Below are 27,486 nucleotides of genomic sequence, written 5' to 3' on the forward strand. Positions count from 1 at the left end.
GAGACCCTCACCGGTGAGTAGCCATGCTTTACAAAAACTGGTTGATTGATTGATGTTATACTTCCCTTTCTCCTGGGAGCCTGTCGGGACATCCTGCTTGGTACTAGGATGACTAGCGTTCTTGTCCTGGACTCTGAGGCCTGCTCTGTCCTCAATGGCTGCTTCAGTTGAGTGTTCTTTCTTTGCCCAATGTGGCATTATTTCCCTTTTTTGACGCTTGTGGTGCTAAAAATGGATGCTCAGATGGCAATCAGCCCAGCATCACTTTTGCAGCACTAGTGGCAATTTTTTTTACAACTTTGCACATAGGATAGTGTAATTTTTCTGATGCTGCCAGGATCCTTATACCATGGTGTGCCATTTTTTAAATACAACACTACCATGGCGTAAGGATCTGTTGTTCCGTGGTGTTACATTTTTTGACAAATCGCTGTGCTGTGGCTGTGATGCATCATTTCTTGTAAATATGGCCCTCGGTTTGGGTGAGCCTGCACTGGGACTGATTGAAACCAAAAATCAATCCTGGGCCAAATGGTCAAAAACAGAGGAACAATCCAGTGGGCAGTAACTATAATAGGGCCACAGGGCATGGTAAGGTCATGGCAGATCAGCCTGATATTATAGCAGCTCTGGGCCAGGGAAATGCCAGCGTGGCAAAATGGCCAGTCCTGCCCTAACCCTGCTGCATAATTGTAAAGGCCCATTTGGTTGGCACTCCTCTTTGTGCCCATGGATTCATACCCTGTGATTTTATTTCTTATTAGGAACAATCCACAACTTTTCCAAAAGAAGTAAAATGGCTCCAATTATTATTTTGGTTGTGGTTTGCAGAAAAATTTTAGCCATCGTCCTACATCACTAAAGTTTGCAAGTGTGTCTCATGGTTGTCAGCCATGGTTCTGCCAGCAAGGATAACATTAAAAGAATATTAAGAGACTTGACTACTCTTTCCATAGATCACCAGGGTTGGCTTGTCTATTTCTAGATGAAGGTACGAGGTGTCACAATTCACTCATGTAGTACTGTATAAGGGACTGACAACAACCCACCCACCTCCAATTGATTCTCTGATAAGGATCATCTAAAGTCCCACTAGACCTCTTTTGAACCACATGTACCTGCATGCAAAGTGGAAATCAGATCAAAGAGGGACTATCAGATGCAAAAGATCTTGAGACACACAGGTTTATTGGTAAGAAGGTGTCCTTCTACAAAAGCCTTTAATGATGACTTTTATTTGTTTTAAATTTTCATTGCAGAATTCATGAACACAACATCAGACGGGGTAAGTGAAAGTGTAAAAAAAGAATTGATTGGGTCAAGAACATGCAGCTGTATCTAAAAGAGAGGAGGGAGAAGGGATGGTGTAAGGATGTGACAAAAAAAGTATGCAATGAAGGGTGGAGGAGAGAGCGAGAGACATGAGGGACAGTGGAAGACTTGAGCAGGATCAAGAGAGAAAGACATGTCAAGGGCCGTGTGAATCTTGTTGATGGCGGTTGGAGACTCTGGGACCTCTTCACTCTCTGTGGAATTAGAGAGCGCATGAGTAGATCTTCTGATCATTGGTGACCAGCCAAAGTCGGTCAAGATCTTCTGACACATGTCGGAACTTGTGTGATTTGTACTCCAGCTGAGCCCAGCCTGTTCCTACAGGGTTATCGTCACTTATTCCAGTCCTGAGGATAAATCAGAAGATTCTTATTGCAGAGATATGACTGCACAGAATTAGGATTTACAGTAGGTGAACCTTCAAGACATCTCAAGCCCTCATCCACCGCAGAAGAGGTTTTTCCACCCTGCTGCAGAAGGATACCATGAAATAAAGCCTCAGACTCAGCAAGGAGTAATAAACACATATTGGAATCAAGATATTGATTCAGCCTTCTCAAGCTGGCTGGATGATGTGCTTGTCCAACAGGTTCCTCTGACTAAGGCGTGAGCTAGGAAAAGGAATAATCCGGCCCCTTGGGTTTAATGTTGACACACAGGCATATTTATGAGTAGGCTTGAGTCGCGTATGCACCACACAATGTGGTAAACGTGCAACGCAAACATTACATGAGATTTATGAAGCCACGTAAGGCTGATGTGTATGTGGCCCTGAGTGGCTCAATAAATACAGAGTATGGCAACACAGCACAAATCACTGTATTGTCTTACCCTGCCTTGGAAGAGTACTCCATGGGTGTTTCATGGTGTTCCCACACAACTTCCATGGTTTTTGATGCATTCACAGATATACCAGAAGTGGTAGACCCAGGAATGCGCCAAAAAGATATGCCTTTTAAGCCTTCTCCTCTTGCTATGTGTGCTGCATTCTGCATTCTCAAGCTGGCTTAATGATGTGCTTGTCGAATAGGTGCCCTTGACTAAGACGTGGTGCAAGGGTGCTGGCATTGGAACTAGAAAGCCCATTGTGCGCCAGTGCTGGTTAAATGACAGCAATGGGCCATATTGCCCTAAATACTGTCCATTCCTGCCCTTTCCCTGGGATGCAGTGCAACTCAGCAAGATGACTTGGTGTGCTGCACTCCATCACCTCCTCATAAAAATGCACCATAGTGTGGGAGTTGAAGGAACCATTGGAAAGTTGAGTTTGAGATCTGCAGAAAAGGTCATGACTTGGTACATAAGGATGGAGCACGGTGTGAATTATGTTAGATTTAGCCTACAAGATTACCCTGATCCCAAAGTATACATCTTTACATTTACTTTTCTCAGGTTTATGCTGAAGTCAAGTATGAAGAGATATTAAGGGGTTTCTTCAGGGAAAGTTCACAAATAAGTTGCATCTTAGTGTCATTGGCCATGTGAGGTGGAAGACAGGTGGGGAGGAGTTGTAGCCACAATTTTGACTGAAAGGCCTTTCATGTTAGCATTCTTAAAGAGGTGATAGCATTGGGCTGTTGGAATATGTTTGTGGCATTCACAGCAGGAACAAGATTGATGGGGAAAGCAGGACTATGGGACAGGTTGTTTGGGCATCTGTTTGAGTGTTTGTGTGGGTGTCTGTGTGGGTGTGTGTGTATGGATGTATCTGTGGGTGTGTCTGTGTGGGTGTATCTATGCGGGCATGTGTGTGTCTGTGTGGGTGTATCTGTGTGAGCGTGTCTGCGTGGGAGTCTATCTGTCCGTGAGGGAGTGTGTATTATAAAAGCCCTTTTAATTAGAGTGATAAGACACAGGAGGTACAATGGTGAAGAGAGCAGAGTGCTTAGAATGCAGTAAGAGAGGATAGATTACCTTATGAAGAGGCTGCATGCTTGTCACATTATAGCGATTTTTAACCAATAGTTACTGAGGCTGGGAGGCACACACTCATCTGTGAATAAGACTAAAGTTTTGAAGACTCCCAAACCCCACTCTGTGTGTGACAAAGCAGGTGTAGGATACAACTTCACAAACCCATATGCCATGGCGGGGGCACTGATGATGTCCACACAAAGGCAGACCAAGAGTAAAGTGGAGCCACTAAAAGTGTGTTCAAGTGGGGACTGAAAGGGTGGACTCTGATAAAAGTATGTTTATGTAATAATCAGATTACAACCCAGACACATAGCACAACAAACTAGATGAAACCTTTCAAAGCGATAAGTGGAAGGAACCCCAAATACCTAGATGTGTCCTGGACAGAGTACCTTCCAAGGCTGACAACCCCCGGGAGAGGAGAAAGAGGGGTTGTGTGCCGACATAAAAGCAGCAATTGAAAGAAGACATTTCGTTTCTATCAGTTACCTTCAATAGGAGTTCTGTAAGGAAGCCTAAAGGTACATTGTCATGTGTGACCAGTGACCCCATAGGGACTCAATGAGGCTGAGATTTGGATAGCAAGGATGCTACAATATGTATGGGGAATCCATTTTCAATCACAAAATAATTTACATTTTATGTACGAACTTAAAATTTCAGAAACCAGCTCTACTTTTTGTTTTAAGAAAACTAGACAATCCCAAGTCCAAATGTGGGTTTAGATAATGTCCTTTGAGCATTTCTCATTGAGGGACATAATGCTACAGCTACTGAATTTAACCAGTATTCTGAGAAGAATTATTTTTTCTCTTGCAATTCCCTGATCTTTTTGTTTAAATTATACGGATATCAGCTTATTATGGTTATCTATATATATAGTGAATGTTTTTTTGAAACACATTAAGGCCCTCATTATGACAACGGTGGTAAATGCCACTTACCACCATGCCGACTGCCACCAACATACTGCTGCCACGGCAGATATCAGCTAACCATATTATGACTCACACACACCAATCCGTCACTATTTAGCCACACATACAAATCCACCACACCAAAGGTCAGTGATAAACTGGCGGTATAAGAACTCATACCGTTACGCCACTAGCCAGAGTACTGAACAGCCCTCCACCTCCACTGCCGCTAGTGGACAGGAGGCCCCGCCACAGGACCAACAGGCCACTAGCATCCTTCCTCCTGCAGAAGGAGAACCACACCGCAAACGTTCCCTATGAACCAGGCAGAAGCCAGAGACTATTGCCAAGACCCCGCCAGGAAATAAGACTCTCCTGATTGTCACCCTAGTGTCCCACTCTGTCCACCTTGAACTGCCATTTCTCCCCTTCCTATGCCCCCTTGGACACTGCACATGTGCTACAAATAGACTGGACTCTAACCTGGACTTTCCTCCATCATTGCCCCAGCCCATTGCACTACCCCCCTCTTCTTTAGAGCACTGCAATAAACACACTTTGAAAAAAGACAAGTATGGCGTATGTCAAATGTTTTCAAAATGTATTTGTTTAACAAGGTTCAATTATTGCAATTCAACTGTGCTCTAATGTACACATAGGAAAGACCTGTAGTTGGCTGCACTGAACACAGCAGGGGCAATAGTGTGGCACCAACATCTGCAAAAAGAGATGCCAAAGGGTACAGTGAGTGGGCATATAAGTAGGAATTCACAGCCTACCAGTTACAATGTTACACATCAAACAATCAATGAAATGTGAAATAACACTGTCTTACCTGTGTCTCATTGGAAGTATTGACAAATGACTGCACTTCTGCTGTCCTCATCCTCATCCTCTGCCTCCTCATCTTCACTATCCACAGGGTCCGCTGCTGCCACACGGCCATCTCCAGCCTCATCCTCCTGCACAAAAAGGCATTTGGCATCGCAAGGCAAGGTTGTGCAACATACAGCATGCCACGATGACGTGACCTGTTAGATGGAGGCAATGAAACTTGGCCTTCTGGAGGCCAAATGTTCTTTCAATTATCCTTCTTGTTCGCCCATGTGCCTTATTGTAATTTTCCTCTGCCCTTGTCCTGTGATTTCTCACAGGGGACAGTAGCCATGAGAGGTTGGGGTAACAAGAGTCACCTGCAAATATCGTGGGACAACTGTTAGGCACACACTATCCCTAATGGCCCACACCATACCCATACACCAACATCCACTGGGTGGGAACAAGGGCTAACCTGTTAGCCACACCCGGTGCCTCTGGAGTTGGGACATCACATTAGGGATGCTGTTATTCCGCAGGATAAAAGCATCATGCACTGACCCAGGATACTTAGCATTGACATGGGAGATGTACTGGCCCGCCAAACACACCATCGACACATTCATCGAGTGATAACTTTTATGGTTTCTGAAGACCTGTTCATTTTGCTGAGGGGGGACAAATGAAATATGTGTCCAATCAATTGCACTTATGATGTTGGGGATATGTCCCATTGCATAGAAGTCAGCCTTCACTGTGGCCAAATCCTCCACCTGGGGAAAACAACGTAGCTTCACATGTGTTTAATCAGAGCAGACAACACTCTGGTCAGAACTATTGAGAACATTGGCTGAGACATTCCTGCTGCCAAGCCCACTGTCACTTGTAAAGAATCAGTTGCCAAGAAATAGAGCACAGATATGACTTACACAAGAAGGGGGATCCCAGTGGGCAGACGTTTAGCAGATATTAGGTGAGGCTCCTATTGGGCACACAGCTCCGTGATTGTGGCCCTGGCCAGTCTATAGGTGAGGATAATGTGCCTGTCCTCCATTGTAGCCAAGTCTACCAGGGGTCTGTACATGGGGGGATGTCTCCATCTCCTATCCCTCCGCAGCGGTTGAAATCTATGGGGCATAAGAGTGTATCTGTACATTATAACCACTACAGTTCAATGCAAATTGCAATTCAATGCAATTCAAATTGTGATTGTTACAATATTTTGGTGTCATATGTCCAGAATGTGAAATTGTGTACTGTGATGCAGTTAGGATCCATGGCCTGCCCCCACCCCCAGAAATGGCATCCGCCTATCCAGTATGGAGGGACAGGTGGAAATTAGGTAATTCCGCTTATTTAGTGTGCCGTTGTGGGAGGCGGTCGAGAACTGCCGTGCAACTCCTCATTGGTTACCATTGGGCCCTATGGGGTACAGTGGCGAATGGTGATGTACGCCGGTGCTGACGGTACGCACTGCCACAGACTTGACCGCCATTTTCTATCTGTTCACTCACTTACTACCTGACCTTCAACTGGAGAGGACCTACACTGCATGTGCTGCTGTGACCTGTGTCTGGAACTGACCATGGCTCATGTGACTGGGGAAAGGGCCCCTGCCTTCACCTCGGCAGAGTTGGAGCGACTGGTGGATAGGGTCCTACCCCAGTACCGACTGCTGTATGGGTCTCCAGACCAATAGGTGAGTCCACTGTTAGTATGATGCATGGGGCATGAATGCATGGAGTGCTGTGTGTGAGTGCCTCATTTAGGGGGGGTTGGTGGATGGGCCCTGGGCAGCGTGGAGCATGCATGCTGGGCCATGTCTGTGCTAATGGGGATGGAAAGGGGTATGGTGGGCCATAAGTGTAATAAGCAGGACGGTTGGACTAATACCTTTCCCTGTGTGTATTTCCTCTGCTGGTCAGCGCCCATCAAAAGAAGGGTATATGGCGTGCCATCGGCAAGGATGTGCGGACCTGGGGGTCTATGGCAGGCGGAGCACCCACTGTCGGAAACGGTGGGAGGACCGGAGATGCTGGGCACTGAAGACGGCGGAAGCCCAGCTGGGGATGGCCTCCCAAAGAGGAAGGGGTGCCCTTCGAACCCTGACCCCCTGATTGCCCGCATACTGGTGGTGGCCTATCCGGAGCAAGATGGATGCTTGGGGGCATCACAGCAGCAACCAGGGGGTGAGTATAGTGCCCTTCATTACTACTTAGGCCTAGTGGGGTGGCATCCAGTTGGCGGATGAGGGCCTGTGAGTGCTCCTAGGCCAGGTCTGACTTTGCAGAGTAGGTCCTATTTTGGGCAGGGTTCTGATTTGAAATTCCTCCAACCAAGCTAGTAGGCATCCACTACTGGTCAGGGTTGTGTGGGTCTCAGGTATGCTGAAGTTGGTGGTATGTGTCCCCATCCATGGGCTGGTGACTAGCAATGTAACTGGTAGTGCATTGCCTAGTGTGTAGGACTGTTCCCTGTGTGTGAGTGTGTTGTGTATGCCACGGTGGTGTTGGTGCCACCATTGACAAAGTGTATCTTTTCTCTCTCTCCCCCCTTTTGCTTTGATACCCTGTATTTATGTACATTAGCATCATCTGGCGGAAGAGCAGAGGCACCTGAGACGGAGGGAGCTGCATAGAGCTGCATACCGGAGAACCCAGGAGGCCGAATCCACCAATGGTGAGGGCACCAGTGGGACGGAGGGCGAGGGGAGCACCACCGCAGAGACTGTAGGGGCAGTTCGGACACGGATACCTACTGTGATTGAAGCTCCCTTGTGGTGGCAGACACCTCTGTGCCCACCCCAACACTAGGTACAGCCGCCACCCACCCTACCAGCACCGCCCTCCCAGCTGCCCCTCAGCATGTTTACCGTGCCTGCTCACCCAGGATGGTGGGCATCTCCTTCGCCCCAGGCACCTCAGGCCCTGCCCCAGTCAGCCCTGCTGCCCTCAGTGAGGAGGCTATTGACCTCCTGAGATCCCTCACTGTTGAGCAGTCAACCATTCTTAATGCCATCCAGGGTGTCGAGAGGCATTTGCGACAAACAAATGCAAACCTGGAGGGCATTCACTCTGGCGTAGTGGCCCAACAGAGAGCATTTCAGGCTCAGGCCTCCGCACTCATGGCAGCATTGTCCCTGTCTCCATCATCCCCCCCTCCAACTTCCTCTACCCAGTCCCAATCCCCTCAAGCCCAACCTATCCCAAGCACACCTTCAGACCAGCATTCACCCAAATCAACACACAGAAGTGGCTCAGGCAAACACAAGCACCACACATCATCCACAGGCCCTCACACAAGCACCATCCAGAAGCAGACACTCCAACATCCACTGCCTCCACTGTGTCCCCCTCCTCCTCATCTTCCACCTCCCTCCCAGTAGCATCTCCACTCACACCTGCATGCACTACATCCTCATCCACTACCTCCATCACCAGCACGCCTATCACTACACGCCCCTCACTGGCAGTCACCACCCTCACATCTATGCACACGTCCCCTGTGTCCTCTCCCACTGTGTCAGTGACCCCTCCTCCCAAAGTACACAAACAGAAACCCCTCAACAGCCATCCACCTCACAACAGCATCCAGCTCATTCACCTGCAGCCAAACACAGCAGACTTACACTTCCTACAACTACTCCCTCTTTCTCCACTCCCAAACCTTCACCCTCTTCCTGCCCCAATGTCCCTAAGAAGCTTTTCTTCGCCAACATTAACCTATTCCCTACCCCTCCCTCTGAGGTCCTTCACCTCGGGGTAGGGTGGCCAGAACCCAGCCCAGCACCTCAGCCACCAAGTCCACGTCCGCTGTGGTTTCTGGAGCTCAGAGAGGTTCTAAGGATGCACCCGGCAGGCCAGCCAGTGTGCCACCAACACCTGCCAAGGACAAGAAGGTTCTGCCACCAGGAAAGGGCAAAAAGGGGAGAGCATCCAGCAAGGAGAAGGAGGAACAACCAGCCAGCAAGGCCAAGGCAAAAACTCCAGCTGGCAGAAGTAAGGAGACACCACCATCTGCTGAGGGCAGGAAGGGGCACGGAACACCAGACAGGGCACTTCAGCCATCCGAGGCTGCAGGAGAAGGGCTGGAGTCTCCCCCCTGCACTGCCAGCACCACCACCTGCACCGCGGACAGCAGCACCACCAGCAGCCCCAGTGGGCCGCCGTCCGAGGCAGCAGGGGAAGGGCTGGAGCCTCCCACCTCCACTGGCAGCACCGCCACCTGCATCGTGGCCACCATCGTCAGCTGCACTGCGGCCAGCACCGCCACCTGCACTGTCGCAAACACTGCCCCAAGCAGCACCAGCAGCAGAAGCCCCAGTGGGCAGCCATCCGAGGCTGCAGGGGAAGGGCTGGAGCCTTCCCCCTCCACTGGCAGCACCGCCACCTGCATTGCGGGCACCATCGTCAGCTGCACTGCGGCCAGCACCGCCACCTGCACTGTCGCAAACACTGCCGCAAGCAGCACTGCCACCACCACTAGCAGCCCCAGTGGGCCACCGTATGAGGCAGCAGGGGAAGGGCTGGAGCCTCCCCACTCCACTGGCAGCACTGTCACCTGCATCACGGCCACCATCGTCAGCTGCACTGAGGCCAGCACCGCCACCTGCACTGTCGTAAACACTGCCGCAAGCAGCACCGCCACCAGCAGCAATAAGCCCCAGTGGGAAGATGCTGAGGCTGCAGGGGAAGGGCTGGAGCCTCCCCCCTCCACTGGCAGCAACGCCACTTGCACCGGCACTGCAACCACTGTACAGCCGTCCCAGTAGGCGGATGGACAGTAGTCATGCATCCATGGTGTATCATGCATCCTGCTCACAGAAAATCGGGTGGTTCTGACACCCAGGTGAGTGACTGTGACCTTGCACACCCCATGTGCTGCATCACTGGGCACACAGCCCCCTCCAGAACCAGTGGAAGAAGACATCCACTCACCCTATCCTTAGCAGGAGGAAGCACACTGGGCACCAAGCCCCCTCCAGAACCAGTGGAAAACTGGCACACACTAAAGGGACTACGGTTCTGCACTCCCCAGGACCAAGCAGTGGGCAAACCACCCACTTGAGAGACTTTGGCCTTGCACTCCCCAGGACCAAGCAGTGGGCAAACCACCCACTTGAGAGACTGTGGCCTGGCATTCCCCAGGACATCCCTGTGGGCATGGAGCCCCTTCCAGGAGCAGTGGCGTTGCACCATTTTCCAGCTGAGGTGCCCCCCCTTTCCCGTCCCACTGAGATGCCTGTGTGTTTTCGACCTGATGCCCCTGCAGTGTTCCAATATAACACTCATTTGAGTCAATTACAATTGTCCTTGCGTTATTCCAGAGGGTTACGGGGTGTATATGTAATGTTGTTGCATGTGTTTGTGTGTATGGTGTTGGGGGTGAGGGTGGGGGTGTTGCGTGTGTGTCTCACTCTCTTTTTCAATTCCCCCTTCCCTATATGCTAGGTGCAGTACTTACCGTGGTCGTCGTCGTCGCCGTTGGTATTCTTGGTATATGAGAAGGAACAACAGCATGTGGTAGACCTGCAGCTCGGGCTTCATGGCGTCCTGGTTCTTCCTTCAGTGTTGAGAGGTGAGTAGTTTCCATTCAAAGTACTGTTTCCGCTGTGCTTTTGATAGTGTTGGTACCGCCCCGGAAAAGCTTGTGAATGGGAGGGTTGTAATGGGGTGGGTGGTACCTTGTCTTCCTCCTGGCTGTTGGCGCTTACCGCCGTGGTGTTTGTTGCTACCGCCCTGGCTGTCGGACTGCTAAGGTGGCTGTATCTGTCGGCGGTTTCTGCTGTGGTCCTGATTCCATTTTTTTTACCGCAGGCCTGTTGGCGGTATTATCCCTGCTTTAACACTGACCGCCAGGGTTGTAATGAGGGCCTATGTTTTTTGAGAGACTGGAAAGTTTGTGGGTCATAAGTAGGAAATACTTTTTGTATCTGGCCATATTTAAATAAGCTCTAATCAGTTACTGGACGTGAGTTTCCAAAACTCTATTCCATTCTGTTTTTTCTAACAATTGTACAGAATGAATGCTGTAAAATTTGTTTAAGTAATTAAGGATTTTCCATACAATTTTTCTGTAAGAATGGTGACGGGAAAAATAATTCAATATAGGTTCAGTGCATTTCTGTAGTAGAGAGGGGAGCACAGGTCCACCCTTTCAGAGGGGAATCTGGGTAAAATAATTCACTGTACCTCCTGCATATCTGCAGTAGCCAGGGGAGCGCACAGGCCCTCCATTGCAGAGGAGAGTCTGGGCAAACTAATTCAATGTACCTCCTGTACATATCTATAGTACTACAGGGGAGCATAGAACATTCTGTGAGAGGAGAGTCTGGGTAAAACACTTTAATGTACCTTCTGTGTTTATCTACAGTAGACAGGGGAGCACATGTCCACCCTCTAAGAGGGGAGAGTCAGAGTAAAATCACTTAGTGTACCTTCTGTGTATATCTACAGTTGACAGGGGAGCACACACCTACCCTTTCAGAGGAGGTATATTGAAGAATTTTACTCTGGCTGTCCTATGCATGTCTACAGTAAACAGGGGAGCACTGACCCACCCTCTCAGAAGGGAGTCAGGGTAAAAGATATCAGTGTACCTCCTGTGTGTAACTACCATAGTCCAGGGGAGCACAGACCTCAGGGCCTTGCCTCTGGTCTCTGGACAGGCTCCGCGACAACCGCCTCCAAGTACCACCCCTGCCCCTAGGAGATACTGCATGGGTCTGGATACCTTGTCACACCTTCTGCATCACCGAAGAGCGAGTCAAGAGATAGATAGGTGCAGCTTTTAACACTGACTTTACCTGTGGTACAGGTCCCCAAGGCTGGTCACACCATACACCGAACCTTCACTGCCAACCTCAATCATGGAGAGTTTTCCTTCTACCACCTGCCACTGGGTGCCGCTGCAAGCGCCTCGTCTGGTGCCAGAACGGTAGTAGATGCTGTCTGTGGCATTCACACCCCAGCAGCTCTTCGGACCACAGCTGTAGTACTTCAGCGTGCCTTCAATCCTGGCCCAGGGCAGTACTGTGTGGTACTTTGCTGCCACCGTCTCTTTGTGACGCAGACAAAATACTTCACTGTTACCACTGACAGCAGCTAGAAACCCATCTCCACCTGCATCAAGCTGCTTTATCTTTTCTGAAAAGGAGTGAAGGAGAAAGCGGGTGAGTTAAAGCTGAAGGTTGGCTGATGCATTGCATGCAATCCTTCACTAAACACCTTCCCAATGCAGAGAATAATTCACCATTGTGGACAGGAAGACATGATAACCAATTTTTCAGCGAGGGTGGCTGCAAATGCCCCCACCAATCATATGTTGCTGAACTTTCCCATTGAATATCACAATTTCTGAAGTCCAGAATATTGACCTGCACAAATATCAGATCCATAGTTATCAACCATCACCATATTGTGAAGGTAGGCATGTAAAGGGAAGTATAGATCCATTGCTCTTAACTCCATATGTACTTACTTTGAAGACCTGTTGGTATTTGGTATTGTGGAGCCAATATTCATAAAAGTAATTCATTTGGCATACACCATGTCAGTCCAGCTCTTTATTATATGAGAGCAAAGAGTGAATCAATCAAAGTGATCTGGCTTTGGCCTGCACATTCTTTTATTTACTTATCACCTTTGTAAGTCCTTTTGGAGAAAATGTCTGTACATCACAGCGCAACACACTTCCTGAAATCTTGGAACACTAGGCATACCAAGGCAGGGAAAACATGCTGCAATGACAATCATGTGATTTGTTTTACAGTCAAACTAGGGTATGACATATTATTTTTAAAACATTTAGGTGACCTATAATGATATCACCATATGAATGAATGCATTCATTATTTCAATGATTATTATATGCATAAGTATAATGACATTTTATCTTACTGTGTTATTATTAGGGGACCCATTTATATCTTAGAAAAGTGATTACATTTTTCATTTATTCTGTAGCATGCTCCTCTCCATTCCAGAATTGATTGAAACGTGCTGAACAGCATGCTTGAGAAACAACTGAACATGTCCCTTTCAATATTGCGTGAACATAAACATGGTTGTGCTCAGTTACTTTTCAGTTAAAACTGGAATTTTTCAAAAGCATAACAGAATGCCACAGTCTTTTTATATTCCATGTCATCATTTGTAACCCATAGCGGGTCATTATGAACATGGCGGTAAACACCGTCGGCCGCCGTGGCAACAGTGAACAGAAGACAGCCATTGGCGGTGAACAGAAACCCGCCATATAATGATGCCAAAAACAGAAACTGCCAAAAATTCTGCTACCTCCAGCCACTGCCAGGGCCCTTGTCAGTGAAAAGGCTGCACATTCCACCCTGCCCGGCCAAGGAGACAACTCCCCCGCCCTCCAAATAATGATGTACAAATCACAGCGGTGGATAGTGGATGTCGAACGACCATTGGGGGTACACACCGCCACAGTCAGCAATGGGACCCAACAGCAAGAAATGCACACATTGGCAAGTTTGAAACCCATACAATTGACACACATCCACAACACAATAAAACACTGACAGGCACACCCCACAATCCTTTGCAGTGCCAATAGGACAACTGAGACTGACAACACAACATGCCTACAGTAAACACAATATCACACCAGTCACACACCCAACCACACAACAGTACCCTCACCAAATCCACACAACACACCACCCACAACACACACCATGGCACCCCCTAAGCACCCATGCCACACAGATAGGGAGCTAAGAACAATGGGGGACAAAATACTCAAGGTTGAGCCACAAATCTTCGGGGCACAGGTCCAGCACACACCCATCTCCAGGAAGATGGAGTTATGGGAGACCATAGTGAACAAGGTCAACGCAGTGGGAAACCATCCACGCATGAGGGACGACATCCGCAAGAGATGGAATCACCTGCGCGGGAAGGTGAGGTCCATGGCATCGAGGCACAACATTACAGTACAAAAGACTGGGGGAGGACCCCCACCTACACCCCCGACTACACTGACTGGGAGGAAAAGGCACTGGCCATCCTGCACTCTGAGGGCCTCACTGGACTCACTGGAGGAATGGACTTGGGCAAGTCATCTACATTTACCCCATATCCACAACACCTGTAATGCATGCACCACCCCACCCCTCCAACTACCACCAGGACCACTACACCACCCATGCCTCAAACACTACATCCAGTCATCCTGCATGTCCAAAAACCCACCAGAAGGCCCACATCCATCCCCCTATGCACAGCCCCCACCCCTGCAAGGAATCACAATGGCACAACACCACTAACAAGGCACCTCCACATCCCATACAAAATGCAATGGCAACCCCACAATAGGTCCCTGCGTGGTCCAACCGGGGAATAAACTGCACAAAATAGGGCAGAGCTGCGTACCCTCATCCGATTTAGTAAATGTAACATGCATGTCCATTCCCCCAACATGTACCACCACTGTGGCACTCTGATGGAAAGGAAAAGGAGTGCCAGGGCCACACATGGAGACAGAGGCCCCACTCAGTAAACTGGAGAGGGAAGTGTGGACAGTAAAGAATACCCTGTCCCGTCACACAGTCCTGGACTTTCACCCTCCAAGAGCCCCACCCAGGACATCACTGACACCCCTACCACCCAGCCACCAACATCAGCCCTGGCCAAAGGACCCCACACCAGTATATCCAGGTCACAGACTGGTAGAACACAAGTACAGAGGCCAGAGGCCCCACCTACTAACAGGCAGTATGATGATGGCCCCAGTACAAGTGGTACTGCCAGACCTGTGCAGGGGACACAGGCACAGGGGGCTAGGCCCAGTGGGAGAGCATCAGTGCCCCGGGGGGAGGCCAAAGGATGGATGCTGCAGCCCAGGAGGTGATCTCTGAGGTCCTGGGAGCATACCACCATACCCAGGACAGAATGGGCCACATCCTAGCCACCCTGGAACAGAGTCAAAGGTTGCAGATAGCCCAACATCAAGAGACCGTGGAGCAGTGGAAACAACTCACTGCCACCATAGCAGCAGCACCACCTAACCTAGCCTGAGACCCCCCCCATCAGCAGCAGCAACTGAACTGGTGGCACTGGCAAAGGACACACAGGAGACCAGCACCCCTACCCGTGCAGCCCAGCACCAGACCCTCAAACGGTCCCTCAGACCCAGATATGGCACAGGAACACCTGCCAAGACGAAGGCCCCCAGTAAGAAGTGACACTGACATGGACTGTCTCCCAAGTGTGCCACTGTGCCACCATCCTCACCCACCAAAAGCAACATAACAACTTGCAAGGGACAGATGGGCCCATACCCACTGCCACCAATCTCCCTGCCCATGTACCTACAAAGGACCTCCACCATTAGCCCACTCCCTATCTCTGTAAAGTGCACCAATGCATCAAGGACACCAAATAAAACACATGTAAACCAAATCGTGTGTCCCCTGTCATATTGATGAACCGTTTGTAAATTTTAATGTGCTTTCCAAAGGTAATAATCATACCTTTATTGCAGGAATGGCACCCCACGCACAACATTATGTACAGTAAACAGAAATGTATACCATGTTTGTCTCAATGGCACATGCCACCTGTATATTCAGGTAACACTGTCAATGACTACAGACCCTACATTACAATAGTGAATAAGTCAGACAGGTATTATGCATTGCAGACAACATCATCAGTTAACAGTACCTCATGATCACTGGAAGTATAGTTGGATCAGCTGGTTCCTGGAGTGGACATCTTCCCCATCTTCATCCTAACCATCACTCGCATCCCCTCTCAGATGAAGCAGGTCTAGATATACAGCACCTTCTTCCTCCATTAGGGGGATAACATTCCTCACAGCCATGTTGTGCAGCATGCAGCAGGCCACAACTATTCTACACACCTTCTCAGGGCCATAGCACAGGGAACCCCCAGAGAGATGGAGGCAACGGATTCTAGCCTTCAGGAGACCTATAGTGCGCTCTGGCACCCTCCTAGTACGTCCATGGGCCTCACTGTAATTCCTATCTGCATCTGTCCTAGGATTTCTCACAGGTGTCAGGAGCCAATGCATGTTGGGATAGCCAGAATCACCTGCAAAAGTGTTTTGAAACATGATTGTAACAGACTGCCATTACTTGCAGACAGCCTGGCTATCAGCTATGTCCAGCACCAGTGTCATACACACTCACCTATGAGCCATCCTCTGTCCCCATGTAGTTGATCCATCATGTGTGGTACACTGCTGTCCCTCAGGACAAATGAATCATGGATAGATCCTGGAAACATAGCATTCACATGTGATATGTACTGGTGTGCAGTACACACCAATTGTATGTTCATTGAGTGGAAGTTCTTCCTGTTCCTGTATGCCTGTTCATTTACTCCTGGGGGGATGAGAGCTATGTGGGTGCCATCTATGGCACCTATCACATGGAGAATGTTAGCAAAGGAAGAAAGTCAGGCTTGATGCCAGGGAGATAAGCCCTTTCCCTTTGGGGAAACTTCACATATGTCTGCAGGTGTAGTACAAATTGTAGGAGGCTGGCCTGGCTTGTAGTGGGTTGTGAGAAAATAGCCTCTTTCTAGCCTTGTTACCCCCACTTTTGGCCTGTTTGTGAGTGTATGTCAGGGTGTTTTCACTGTCTCACTGGGATCCTACTAGCCAGGTCCCAGTGCTCATAGTGAAAACCCTATGTTTTCAGTATGTTTGTTATGTGTCACTGGGTCCCTGCTAGTCAGGACCCCAGTGCTCATAAGTTTATGGCCTATATGTATGTGTTCCCTGTGTGGTGCCTAACTGTCTCACTGAGGCTCTGCTAACCAGAACCTCAGTGGTTATGCTCTCTCATTTCTTCCAAATTGTCACTAACAGGCTAGTGACCAATTTTACCAATTTACATTGGCTTACTGGAACACCCTTATAATTCCCTAGTATATGGTACTGAGGTACCCAGGGTATTGGGGTTCCAGGAGATCCCTATGGGCTGCAGCATTTCTTTTGCCACCCATAGGGAGCTCTGACAATTCTTACACAGGCCTGCCACTGCAGCCTGAGTGAAATAACGTTCACGTTATTTCACAGCCATTTTACACTGCACTTAAGTAACTTATAAGTCACCTATATGTCTAACCTTTACCTGGTAAAGGTTAGGTGCAAAGTTACTTAGTGTGAGGGCACCCTGGCACTAGCCAAGGTGCCCCCACATTGTTCAGAGCCAATTCCCTGAACTTTGTGAGTGCGGGAACACCATTACACGCGTGCACTACATATAGGTCACTACCTATATGTAGCTTCACAATGGTAACTCCGAATATGGCCATGTAACATGTCTATGATCATGGAATTGCCCCCTCTATACCATCCTGGCATAGTTGGCACAATCCCATGATCCCAGTGGTCTGTAGCACAGACCCTGGTACTGCCAAACTGCCCTTCCTCGGGTTTCACTGCAGCTGCTGCTGCTGCCAACCCCTCAGACAGGCATCTGCCCTCCTGGGGTCCAGCCAGGCCTGGCCCAGGATGGCAGAACAAAGAACTTCCTCTGAGAGAGGGTGTGACACCCTCTCCCTTTGGAAAATGGTGTGAAGGCAGGGGAGGAGTAGCCTCCCCCAGCCTCTGGAAATGCTTTCTTGGGCACAGATGTGCCCAATTCTGCATAAGCCAGTCTACACCGGTTCAGGGGACCCCTTAGCCCTGCTCTGGTGCGAAACTGGACAAAGGAAAGGGGAGTGACCACTCCAAAAGAAATGCTGCAGCCCATAGGGATCTCCTGGAACCCCAATACCCTGGGCACCTCAGTACCATATACTAGGGAATTATATGGGTGTACCAGTATGCCAATGTGAATTGGTAAATTTAGTCACTAGCCTGTTAGTGACAAATTTGGAAAGCAGAGAGAGCATAACCACTGAGGTTCTGTTTAGCAGAGCCTCAGTGAGACAGTTAGGCATCACACAGGGAACACATACAGGACACATACTTATGAGCACTGGGGCCCTGCCTGCCAGGGTCCCAGTGACACATAGACTAAAACAACATATATATAGTGAAATATGGGGGTAACATTCCAGGCAAGATGGTACTTTCCTACAGCGATGGATTCCGCTCCGGAACTGACGGTGGTCTTGTGCTTCATTATTTGTTGGGCGGGTAGGGCCTTTCCGTTGGCCCGTGGGCGGCCTCTTTCATCGATGTCGGCACTCCTCTGCTAGCGGTGAGTGGTTTTCACGCAGGCTGGTTTTCATGTGCTTCATTATTTGGTGGTCCAGACCGCCAGCCTGTTGGTGGTAGTTACTGCCGGTGGTGTGGTCTTTCCTGTAATGTTCATAATGACCACCATGATGTTTCCCACCCAACTGCCACCTTTATTGATCAGACTGCTTTCAACACAGTAGAATCAATGTTTTTCTTTTGACGAGTGTATGCTTTGTGATGAAAATGAAAAGATTTTATGTGTGAGTTAAACATCGACCTGTGATAATTGTAGGCACCTTGCAATTTGAGGGTTATCTGATAGTGTTGCTCCTCATAAATGAACAAAATACAAAGTGCAAATGCCTCTTGCCTTACTTTGCTTGTATTGATAACAGATTCATTTTGCAGGAATGATTCTTATTTTTAGGTGGTGGTGACGTAAAGTCTAATTCCTTGAGGAGTCACACGCGCAAGGCTTTGCACTAGGATGAGATCAGACAGTCATACTTCAGCCACTGTGGGTGGTGTGATCTCTTCAGTGCAGAACTGGGTGGTGATACAGTGTAAAAGTGGGTCATAGAACCAAGAGACGTCCCATCGCTGAGATCGGAGACTTGGGCAGATACTCTGACATATCTACGGATATATTTACTGCTTAATAGGGCAATATTAAAATAAGATTATATTATAGTGTAGCAAAAACAACAAGTGATGGACGGAATGCTGAACATTGTCAAACACTCACCCCCAGTCACAGATCTGGGTTTAATCCATCGTTCTTTTGCTCACCATGCCACCCCAGTTTGGACCCAGCAATATGCAAATCAGTCTTGACCCTGTTCCTCGTGGGAACAGTCCAGCCCCAACTGCCAAGCCAGGTCCTCACTGGACCGGAAACAATGGGGTTTTACCCCTCATCAGCCAGGCTAGCTTGAATCCAGTGGCATGGGAAGCACGGGACCCACGTCTGGGCATACCCTTCCCACTTAGGGTGACAAAGCAAAAACAACAAGTGATGGACGGAATGCTGAACATTGTCAAACACTCACCCCCAGTCACAGATCTGGGTTTAATCCATCGTTCTTTTGCTCACCATGCCACCCCAGTTTGGACCCAGCAATATGCAAATCAGTCTTGACCCTGTTCCTCGTGGGAACAGTCCAGCCCCAACTGCCAAGCCAGGTCCTCACTGGACCGGAAACAAGCATCCTGGGACCGGTTTCGGGGTTTCACCCCTCATCAGCCAGGCTAGCTTGAATCCAGTGGCATGGGAAGCACGGGACCCACGTCTGGGCATACCCTTCCCACTTAGGGTGACAGAGCAAAAACAACAAGTGATGGACGGAATGCTGAACATTGTCAAACACTCACCCCCAGTCACAGATCTGGGTTTAATCCATCGTTCTTTTGCTCACCATGCCACCCCAGTTTGGACCCAGCAATATGCAAATCAGTCCTGACCCTGTTCCTCGTGGGAACAGTCCAGCCCCAACTGCCAAGCCAGGTCCTCACTGGACCGGAAACAATGGGGTTTTACCCCTCATCAGCCAGGCTAACTTGAATCCAGTGGCATGGGAAGCACGGGACCCACGTCTGGGCATACCCTTCCCACTTAGGGTGACAGAGCAAAAACAACAAGTGATGGACGGAATGCTGAACATTGTCAAACACTCACCCCAAGTCACAGATCTGGGTTTAATCCATCGTTCTTTTGCTATCATAGTGTAACCTTGGTTGCCTTGTGGCTTCATGTCAGTATGTTTCTACCCCTCCTCTCCTCTTGAATGTCTGCATTCACTGGCACTTGAACTTGAGTTGGATTTATGGTTAGAAAGCTCGCAAAATGCACATATTTTCTAAGTGACATCTTGGGGCTGGAAATGTGTTTCTGAAGAAAAAAAGAGCCATAAAGTCATGATGAATGAGCTGTAAGGGTAAGGGTAAATGTTAGAGTAGTACTAAGAGTAGGGGTAAAGGTAAGAGTTAGAGTAAAACTAAGTGTAGGGGTAAGGGTGAGAGTTAGAGAAAAGCTAAGAGCAAGGGTATGAGTAAGACTAACAGTAATACTAAGGGTAAGGGTTATACTAAGAGAAAGGGTATGAGTAAGACTAGTAGTAATACTAAGAGTAAGGATAAGAGTTAGAGTAATAGTAAGAGTAATGGTAAGATTGCAAGGTTAGTAATATTAACGGTAAGGGTAAGATTTAGAGTAATACAAAGAGTAAGGGTAAGTGTTAGAATATTACCGAGTAAGGGTAAGAATTAGAGTTATTCTAAGAGTAAGGGTAAGATTAAGAGTTGAGTACTACTTAGAGTAAGGGTAGGAGTAATACTAAGAGTAAGGGTAACAGTTAGAGTAATACTAAGAGTAAGGGTAAGAGAAATACTAAGAGTAAGAATAAATTAAAGAGTTGAGTAATACTAAGAGTAAGGGTAAGGTTAAGAGTTAGAGCAATACTAAGAGTAAGAGTAAAAGTTACAGTTGAGTAATACTAAGAGTAAGTGTAAGAGTCAGAGTAATACTAAGATTAAGGGAACGAGTGAGGCTTTGGACAATACGTTCTAATAAAGAGATTCATACTGAGGTTGTGTTTTTTCTAAGGTCTACACATAACATGCGTGACATTGACACATTTTATTCTATTCATATTACTGACCTCAGAAGGATGGAAGCTTGAGCCGGTCAGCTGAATTTTGAGCATGTCAATCAATCAATCAATCAGTACTTGTAAAGCGCGGCTACTCACCTGTGAGGGTCTCAAGGCGCTGTGACCTGCATGTGACCTGCAATGACTGCATGTGTCAAGAGGGCCTGATCATTTAATGTAAATGTGAATCAGGCTCCACCCACCTCCCTTGGTCCTGGCCCAGTCTCCTCCAATCATCTTGAAGGGCTGGTTATTGGTGCTGACGGCCCACACTCCGGCGGCACCGACAGTGACGTGGAGGAACTGCCCCGGAAGCTGAGTCCAGATTAAATTGTGAATTGTGAAAGTATCGCCGGCTGCGTTCACTCCGAAGACCTGACCATTCCCAGCATCAACCTGCACCATGGAGCCAGCGACTTTATCACAGTTCAGAGATGCAACCACACCTGCAAGGTGAGAAGAGGAAGAGGTTATTCAGCGGGACACCCGGCAGCTGAGCACTGAAACTACAGACAAAAACATGCTCTGGTAATCAATTCTTTAAACTATGATGGAGTGAGCTTTGGCCCCACCCAGAGGAGTAACACTGTCTCACATCATGCTATTGGCTGTTTGATGTAACACTCCTCTTCCTAAAGAGTGCTTGCAGTACAGAGGAGGTCATTCCAATGGGCAAAATATACTCAGGGCCCGATTCACAAAGTTAAACTTTACTATAGGAAAGTGAGACTTTTGAATCGTGCCCTCAGTCGTTATATACCCAGTCCCTTACGTCTCACATGCTTCTTAAACAGAAAGTAATCTTTAGTTTTGTTATTTGTATAACAAGAAGCATTTTAAAATTTACTACCACCACTCAAATACCATTATCACCATCACCACCATTATCAGCATTCCTGCCTGTGGCCTCCTGGCAACAGGACAGTGAGGCGAGCTGAGCTGTGTTAAGGATGTTTGGGGGGCTGAGACATCCGACTCCTCAGATTTTACACCTTGGCCTAGGCGGCACTGCAAACCATGGTGATTTTGTTCTTCCTGTTTATTCTGGCATGATTGTATTCAGTGTCTTTCATCTCTTTCAAAGGGATTGGTTCTGCCTTTATGGCCAGTGATGAAGAGTGAATGACGAGTAAAACTGATTTCTCTCAGTGTGCATCTGTCTAGCTGCTGTTGATCTGCCTTGAAGGTAAGTATGTTAGAGATCTGACCGAAGTTTGATATTTACAAGCATACAAACCTGCTGAAGTCTTCTCTGTATAATCATGTGTAAAAAAGATGCAGTTAGTCATAAATGGTACCTCCTGCTTACAGTGTAAATATTACAAACATAAATTACACATGTGATATGTATGGCTTTGCACCCTGATGAAGGGCTCTGCGGTGCATTTTCAGTCAGACAGCATGCTTCATCATTGGACAGTGTGTGGTTGGTGCAGTGTTGTATGTGTTGTGATCCTATATGGAAGCGTTGTGTGTGAGTGACCACAGAGTTGCTCTCACCTTCTTGTGGGGAGTAGCACCTCGCAATGTGGTGGAGGTGAAGGTTTGAGGCATAAGCCTACAAAGTCTGATTGTAATTAGGACTAAAACATATAGGGTTCCTACATAGCATCAACCCAGCCTAAGAACCACATCAAAGGGGAGCTGTGTGCATGGGCACCAAAAAAAGTGACATAATCAGGGAGGACTCAGTAGTCCAAATGAGACAGATGCTGTTAAACAAGTAAAACACTGTCAATGCTGGTGCCAGATGTACAAACTGTTTTGCATGGCGCAAACTGTGATTTTCGCAGTTTGCGCCATGCAAAACAGCCAGTGCGATGCGCATTCCCATTTTGTGAGTCGGTACTGACTCGCAAAATGGGAATGCGACTCGCAAATAGGAAGGGGTGTTCCCTTCCTATTTGCGACTCGCACTGCGATGCAGAATTGTTTTGTGACTGCGAAAGCGGTCGCAAAGCAATTTACAGTTAGCACCCACTTGAAGTGCCTGCTAACTCATTCGCAATTTGTGAATGTCGCACAAAATGTTTTTTCAGAGCAGGCAGTGGTCCAATGGACCACTGCCTACTCTGAAAAAACAAAACCAATGGTTTCATTATTTTTGTGAATTGCAACTCGTTTTCCTTTAAGGAAAACAGACTGCAAAAAAAAAACTGCTTTATTTAAAAAGCAGACATGGAGGCCACAATCCCTGTGAGTGCAGGGAATTGCAAGGTGTTCGCAAATTGCGACCACATCATTAATGTTAATGATGTGGGTCTTTGCGACCCCTTTGCGATTCGCAGAAGGTGTCTGAGACACCATTCTGCACACAAAATTCTTGCTACATCTGGCCCGAAGAGTAGCGAAGAAAAGAGGAGAAATTAATGTTGGAAAGTGAACAATCTTTAAAAGGCACGTATCCCACCAACTGCCCCAAGGCTGGAATTTAGGATGATGGAAAATCCACCCATGTTTCAGAGTTTCCATCATCCGATGTTCAGGGAGTGGGGTACACACTTGTTCCCAGGGGCAGCAGCATTGCTCTTCGAAGGCAATGAGCAGTGGCACAGCTGTGCACACACATCTGTGGGCATTTACAAACCACCCCAATGTTCTCACCTAATGTAGATAAGTGAAGGCAGTGCCAGCAGATGCTTGTGCAGATGTGTAGTTTTTTTGTGGAGCACACCAAACATCCCCTGAAATCGTGGGGGTGCAACAGAATGGGGTTTTATCAAAGGAAGCATCATTTTTATTACACAGTTACACATCAATGAATCTTTCTAAAAGCAACCATAAACTGGATGATATTCACTGATGGAAATTCCTACGTTTTAGGGTTAGGTATAAATATCTGTCGTTTTCTAGCTTGGCGTGGATGACACTGTGCTAATCCTATGCTTTAAAACTTTACTAGAAAAGCAGACATTTGCTGAACAAATCTAGAGTGTCGTTGGAGTTGTAGGGTGCTCTATACTGGAGCTTCTCTCCACCGAAATGTGGGAACTACCCAGAGTTCTCTCTTCTCTTTTGCATAACTACAAAACTGTGCAACCTTCTAACTTTCATGTAGATCCTGTCTATTGGAAATAGCCCTTTCTGCAGGTTTTATTTAGATATAGTATGTGTACATATGATCCAGTCTTCAATTATTATTAGTGAATAAGACAAATCCGTACTGTTGAAATCCAATATATTACTCACTAGGATTCAGGAAGTTCAAAAAATGTACAACAATTCCAACTAATGTCCATCTCATAAACAACAACACTGTATATGACCCCTCTAGATCATAAGATTGAATCCCAACTGCGGATCCAAGAAGGGTTGATAACCCTCCTCATGACACAGTTCTGCACAATAATTGCCTGGTTTTCAGTCCCAGTTCAAGCAAAATCATGGACTTTCAATTCAGCTTGTCAAATGAGAAGGTAATGTCAACGTGTCGGCCTGTAGTGGCAGTCTGAGGCCCACTAGACCATCACCAGGACTCAGTGTTGTTAAATAATACCTACACATGAGAACAATTAATTAAAAAACAGTATGTGCAATCTATTAAATCACACCATGTGTACCGCCTTTTGAACCCAAATAAACACCATAACATAGGTATGGATACAATTATAAGCCACCACCTATATGACAAGGAAAGTTAAAAAAATACTTGAAAAACAAATCAATCGTTCACCATAAACTACACTGTGTCAGGCTCCCAAGCAGCAGAGCTATATTTTGCTACTTACAACAGGTTGCAAAATAGGCTCTGTAGCAATACACAAGGGGACTTCAACCTACAAGCCCAGGAAAACAAATCTACAAAGATTAAAATAGAAGAATTGCTTAACCGTCATGCAAAAAAAACTTTAGAAAAACTCTGCCTACATTGCAGCATACTCATACCTTTTGAATATGGGACAGCTAGCGTCTGTCTCCATCCACATCCGCTCAACACATGCAAGTCAGAATCAGTGACCATTCGAGTGACTATGGTGGCCATCCTAAACTGGTAAAAATGCCTAATACCCAGAGTTTGGAAACTGCTGTAATTACAATAAGTACACTGTTGTGGACCTCAGTTAGCTAATAAATAAAATATCCATCTGGACCATCAGCTCAGACCATTCCAGGATGTCCATTATCCCAATCCTATTTCCTTTGTCATGGAACCACTGCTGTGTCTGATAAGAGAATACCATCATAGGAACAAACTCTGCTTTGGGAAATGCAACCTGCTCTTACCGATGTATACTGATGATGTCCCCCAATCATAGCCCCAGAGGGTTAAAGGGGGAGGGCGGCACTTACCTGCATCGCTGCTGCTGTGCCGCCGCTCCTTCTTCCTGGTCATTAAAGCAGCGTTAGGATTGGCAGGAGTGCCTAGCTAGGGTACTCCTAGGCAGCCTGGGAGCCTGTGTCTGCTCTCTCCAGCCCGGCAGCAAAGTGCCAGGCTGGAGAGAGCACAGTGTGCATGTGTGTTAGGCCGACCCGAGACGACGTGTAAAATGCACATGCACAAAGAGGAGAGTGCACAATGCACTCCCCTCATCCCCAACATAGTTATCGTTTCATTGTGAAAGGTTTTCAGTGGTTGCTGCTGGCTGGGGAGCGATGCTCCTACGCCATAGCAGAGGAGCCGCTGCTGGTGTCCCCCCAGCTAAGAATTCTGCCTTTAACGTGAACCCTATGATACAGGACATTTTTGGATGCAGCCGAAGGTCAGTGTTAACAATAAATTAGAGTACATCCAATATGATGCCACTGACAGGCTCCACTAAAATGCCAAATATTGAGTTTCCCATTCGCTGAAGAGCTGACTAAGGGAGAAAGTTGGGAATAATGTCCCATAGAAATATTTGCACCATCATAGCTGCGAATTACGGGGTATGCAAAATTTATGCCACATTCATCTTTCCACCGGACATTTCCCCACCTAGAGCACTGCAGTTAGAGTTGCTAAAATGTGCGTGGGTAGGGTGAGGAGAGAAGGGAAAGGAAGGGGTGGAACAGAGGACACCCCCCCTTAGAATTAGGAAAACAAAGAATGTCAGTTCCGTAGGGCAAACCCTGGAGTCAAGGATGTGTTGGTGTTTGTCCCAAGGTGAAATGTCCTCAAGTCGAATTGTGGGAAATGTATGTCAACTTTTACAGACCTACTACAGAGGTGGATCAAGCTTCTCTTAATGGTGGCCCACAGAATCACACTTATAAAATGGTGGTTCTGCCAAAGCTTCTGTAGCTCATTCTTTTTACCCAGCTTTATCTGCTTATGATCACTCTGGCCTGGGCTGAGAAACAACTGCATCATTGTGATGTCTAGGTCAGAGGACTAAGGACATTTAACCTGTGTTTCCTGTCCTGAGGAGGCCTTTAGTGCTACAAGACCATGCACATGGCCAGTTTCTTGGGGTGCTGCTTAGACAGCAGTAAAGTCAGCTGTTCCCATTCAATTAGAGCCTCTGGAAATGAGGGGATCATAGCGTTTAATGGCCTCACCAGTATCAGACCTACCTAGCACACTCTAAAGCGTCCCCCTTTACTATTAAAGGGAGGCAAGGGCAAAGCATGTCCTGTTCTTTTTGTGCACCTTTTGCACACTCTTGAGCACCTAGCGAGGCCTGCGTCCTCTCTCGTCAGGCTGGGGCTCGCTGTGTTAATCTTCAGCTCGCCCTGTGGTTGCACTCATATAGGCCGCTGGGGTGCTTTTACACTTGTCTACGGACACCACACCTCCGCAGTTCCTTCTGCCGCATTAGGAAGTTCACTCCTTCACGCCCTGGGCTGGAGTTTTGTCTGGGGGAAGTGTGAAGGGTTCTGGCTCTACCTTTCATGGTGCTAAATCATTTGTGAAATTACTTCTGCCTCATGAGGCAGTTTGAGGCTCTATTTCTTTCTTGGGAGAAAAGCATGCAGGGACGCTTTTTAGGTAGAGCCTAGGCAGCGTGCATGCGCTGTCTGGAAGACCTGTTGTATTGAATAAAGGAGTTTGCTCCTGCCTGCTGCTTACCATTAGTTTAGTCCAGGGTCACTCTTGTTTGCTGCCTCCTAAGAGGTTCGTAGCGATACCTCACTTCCGTTTTCCGCAGAAGAGCACCATCCAACTACAGTTTCCTTCCACCTGCATTCTTCATCTGTAGGTGGGATGAACTATTTTTTCAGCTTGTAATTGTTGAAGCGCGGCACACCGCACTTTATCTTTAATTAAAGATCAGCGGTATTGGAGTGCTCATCACTTCACACTGTTACCTCATCGGAGTCATTTCAATTTTGCTTTTGTCGCTCCTTCGTGCTCGATGGCTTTCAAAAACCCTTGTAATTGGTAAATGCTTTACATAAATAAAAACACAGAAATCATCAAAGCGGCTGTCCCGGCACAGCGGGAGAGCTGATACTAAAACATTCACTGCACTCAGGGAAACTCGCCCTGTAATGCTTTGCAGGCATTTCTTTTTCAAAACATTTTTGCCCATAACTCAGCTTACGGTGGTCCTAGGGCAATGGGACCACCATCAAACTGTTCAGCACAACACATTATGCATGTCTATGTCATCTCTGGGGCCCAATACTAGGTTAATAAGGATCCCCCACCATTCAGTGGCTTTGTAAGCTTTCACATTGCTGGAGCTTTTGTTTTACAGCTGAGAGTAGTTTCTGTTTTAAAGGTCTTGTTTGTAATATCATGGTAGTAG

General features: G+C 47.6%; 1 protein-coding gene across 1 annotated transcript in view; it reads right to left on the reverse strand.

The window, feature by feature from the left end:
* Positions 1 to 1,185: 1,185 nt before the first annotated feature.
* The window catches only part of LOC138275259 (fish-egg lectin-like), a 40,190-nt gene continuing 13,889 nt past the window's right edge, over positions 1,186 to 27,486 (reverse strand). The window contains exons 2-4 of the mRNA XM_069219077.1: positions 21,019 to 21,261; positions 11,788 to 12,127; positions 1,186 to 1,679 (exon numbers count right to left, since the gene is read on the reverse strand). Of these exons, the coding sequence (XP_069075178.1) occupies positions 1,535 to 1,679; positions 11,788 to 12,127; positions 21,019 to 21,261 (728 nt within the window). The 3' untranslated portion in view covers positions 1,186 to 1,534. The remainder of the gene's footprint in view (positions 1,680 to 11,787; positions 12,128 to 21,018; positions 21,262 to 27,486) is intronic.

Source organism: Pleurodeles waltl, chromosome 2_2 (genome assembly GCF_031143425.1).
Source record: "Pleurodeles waltl isolate 20211129_DDA chromosome 2_2, aPleWal1.hap1.20221129, whole genome shotgun sequence".
Classification (NCBI taxonomy): domain Eukaryota; kingdom Metazoa; phylum Chordata; class Amphibia; order Caudata; family Salamandridae; genus Pleurodeles; species Pleurodeles waltl.